This window comes from Poecilia latipinna, unplaced genomic scaffold (genome assembly GCF_001443285.1).
Source record: "Poecilia latipinna isolate Pla-1442-1.1 unplaced genomic scaffold, P_latipinna-1.0 Scaffold6623, whole genome shotgun sequence".
Classification (NCBI taxonomy): domain Eukaryota; kingdom Metazoa; phylum Chordata; class Actinopteri; order Cyprinodontiformes; family Poeciliidae; genus Poecilia; species Poecilia latipinna.
Window position 1 is genome coordinate 633 of NW_015119239.1, and position 3,600 is coordinate 4,232.

Genomic DNA, 3,600 nt, shown 5'->3' on the forward strand with positions numbered 1-3,600 from the left:
CACTGTCACATTTTCTTTTAGTCTCAGAAAAATCGCAATCAGTCTATAAAGAAATAGCTCAGCTCTCTCTTCTTCTTTTGTATCAGAAAAACAAGAACTCGCGTTAGGTCGCATGTAACGAAGCACAGCATGTAGCTCCTGGAGGCGGGGCGCTACCCCCCCCCTCCCCCCCCCCGCCACCAGGAGGCGGTACCCTGCAACAGAGCCAAGTGGGCCGGTGGAAACGCGGTCACTCTGAAACAGAACCGAGCCGAGCCGGGTTGTTGAAGTAGAGCCGGTGGAAAAGGGGCATTATGCCACTAAAATCAGTCAGTCTGGTAAGGTTTTTAGGGGCACCCTACTATATAACCTACTGGTATTGATTTCTAAATCAACCCCAGACTGAGTGTTGAGTTAGACTGTTGGAGTTAATTTAGAAATCAACACTGGACTGGATTTCTTTTTGTTTAACTCTTTGGAACTCTTTAGTTAATGTTAGGGAAACTAACACTCATGTTGTTGAATTAACACTGTATTTTCAATATTTAACACTTGTACTGGAAATCTTACACTTCTGAATTTGCTGTGCAGTAGAACTAAACACAAGTTCAAAATATGAAAATAAATAAAAACACAAAAGTCATTCTTCAATAGTTTCAGTTTCCAGTTTCCATGATCACATCCCATCTGTGGAATTAGTTTGGTCAAGAAATTCTCTCATTACTAAATATTCCACAGTCAACAACTCAGTCATGAAGTTATGAGCTACATAAATCTCAGAGCATGGTCAACAGTCACAGAGGTAGTCAATATTCTGCAGAGTGATGGTGCCATACCTTCAAACTTCACATGGGCTTCAGATTAGCTTGGAAACAATGTATAGAGAACTTCATGAAATAGATTTCTATGACCGAGCAGCTGCATAAACATAAACAAGTTCTTATGTGTACATCTCCTACTTTCTGTTAACTATTAGATAAGATTCATTTTGTTAACCCTTATTCCTCTTTATAGGAGTTAAAATGTTGGCTTCTAGGAACGTTGGAGGATCTGGGCAGCCAGGAGCTGAAATACTTCCACTGGTTCCTGCAGAACGCTGATGAGTCTCTGGATGGTTTTAAACCAATCAAAAAGTGTCGACTGGAGACCGCAGACAGATGTGACACAGTCGATCTGATGGTGCAAATGTACAGCAGCAACACCAGAGAGGTCACTGAGAAGATTTTGATCAAGATAGAACAGATCCAAGGTCTGTCTACTAAACAAAATATAGAACATTTTATCCAGTGGTTTATTGTTTATTAACTGAACATCCATTGACTTCCAGCAGGAAATGTTGAGTCTCCAGTTTTTCAGCAGGAAGAACAAACCTCTCCAGTTTCTCCAGAAGGTGAGTGTTGAATATGCAGCTGCTTGAAACGTCTCCAAATATGTTCAAGAAAACTGGAGTCATGTTTAGAGAGCAGTCAACATATGGAAAGTTTATTTATGTAGCACATTTCTGTAACAATTCAACGTATTTTCTGTGATAAAAACATTAAAAACATTTCAGTGTCAAATTAAATGTGATAAAAAGTTGGAATATAAATTACAATTAATGATGTTTCAGATACTAATCAAAATAAACTAATCAGGTGGATATTTAGCCTTGATTTAAAGGATCTCAGTGTTTCAGCTGGTTTCTAGTTTTCTGGAAGTTTATTGCAGATTTGTGGTGCATAGAAGCTGAATGCTGCTTCTCCATGTTCTGGTTCTGGATGCAGACCAGAACCAGACCTAGAACCAGAACCACTTCCTGAACAAATACAACAGAACGCCTTTATAGCCGTTTAGTGTATGTTCCAATATTTGATGTTAAACTGCATGAACCCATATTCTACCATAACAATCCAATTATTCGGGTTAGTCTTGTTCATGTTTGCACATTTCCTTCCCTGCATAGTTTGATGTTTGTCTTGTAATTCTTTCTGCAGAGGAGAAGCTGACTAAGATGTTCAATGACTTTGTCAAAGTTTCAAAAAACAACCAAGACAACCTGAGCCAACTCTTGGAGGTCCTTGTAAAGGAGAAACTGCTGATGGAGTCTGAGAGAACAGCAGTGCTTGAGAACCAAACCACTGTAAACAAAGCCTCATGCATTGTAGAAATTATAATGGAAAAAGGAGAAGAAGTCCAAAAGGAGACCATCAACCATCTGCAAACCATAGAACCAACATTGAACCCCCTTCTGTCTGCTGAAAATGGTGAGTTCATCTTTTTCTACCGTTTTCTGTTGTAAGCTCATGAAATGTTAATACTTGAAAGTCCAAACAATTAATGTTTAAGTGGCTTGAGCATTTTCTCCTAAACTGAAAGTTAATTTCCATTCATGGTTGTTCATGGGCTTCTTCCACTTATGAATAAGCAAAATAGCAAAGTAGGTCTATGCTACTGGAAGGCTTTAGACAAGGGCTGAACTGATAGAGAATGATTTTTGAACATTCACTGTAAAGACACTCTTCTTCCTACAGACAGTGAACTTCTCAGGATCAGAGCTAATTTTGCAGAGCTGATTTCATCAAAAACCCTTAACCAGCTCATTGATGTGCTCCAAGCAGACGGTGTGTTCAGTTATTCAGAGAAACATAAAATGCTTGTGGAGGATCAAACCTTAGCAGATAGAGCAAGAAACTTCATTGACTGTGTGAGGGAAAAAGGAGATGAAGCCTGGGAGAAGATGTTGGACCATCTATCTGATGCAGATCGAACACTTTTCTGTAACTTGAGTTTATCTTCTGCCAGAATCACCCAGAGAGGTAAGGCCACACATTTCTGTAATGACGAGTTAAATTATATTTCACCTTTAAAGGATCAGAAGGACATTTTGTACCATTCATGAACAAGTAAACCAGTTTGGGATTGCAGTTAAAGAAGATGGTGTAGAAATAGAGGACAGTAGAAGAGGTAGGCAAGTTCAGGGAAGGAGATGCTTCTCTGAAGAGCTGCATGTCAAAGTGTTTCTTAAAGACAGGAATGGCCCGGTTCTGATGGAGCTCAGTAGGTCATTTCACCATCATGGAGCGAGACATGAAGAGTCTGGTCTGTCTTAGTGATTCTGTAAGCACTGCTAACTGAGTAGAGTGACTGGGTTCTGACATCAGCCTCAAAGAGAGCATTCAGGTAGATGGGAAAAGAACTGCTTTCTGTCATGAAACTGAAAATGCTTCTAATAATGTTTCTAATAAATCAGATAACTGGACATTTAACACATCACTGTCAGAGATCTACATCACAGGGTTCAGATGGTTCTAATATTTCTTATCTGTGGAGTTTAAATGTATCTATTTAGAAAAGAATAGTAAAATTTATTTTGTTGGTCAAAGTCTTAACTGAATCTTAGTGTGATAACTTTATTCAAACATGTTATTTAGAAATATAATAGATTATGTTTCTATTTCACAGTTAATAAACTGCTAACTCACAAAACCACATGTCTGTTCTTTTTCCCTTACAGTGATGATAAAACTTAAATCTGGTCTGAAGAAGAAGTTCCAGTCTGTGTTTGAGGGGATTGCTAAAGCAGGAAGTCCAACCCTTCTGAACCAGATCTACACAGAGCTCTACATCACAGAGGGAGGGACT

The 3,600-nt window shown here is 38.9% G+C and overlaps 1 protein-coding gene across 1 annotated transcript; it reads left to right on the forward strand.

Annotated features, from left to right (window-relative positions):
* Positions 1-465: 465 nt before the first annotated feature.
* On the forward strand, positions 466-3,594 carry LOC106944021 (uncharacterized; the record flags this gene model as incomplete). Its single annotated transcript, XM_015027294.1, has 5 exons — positions 466-1,228; positions 1,307-1,369; positions 1,953-2,222; positions 2,490-2,774; positions 3,473-3,594. Coding segments are annotated over exons 1-5 (813 nt in total), but the record flags the coding sequence as incomplete, so codon positions are not given.
* Positions 3,595-3,600: the final 6 nt, after the last annotated feature.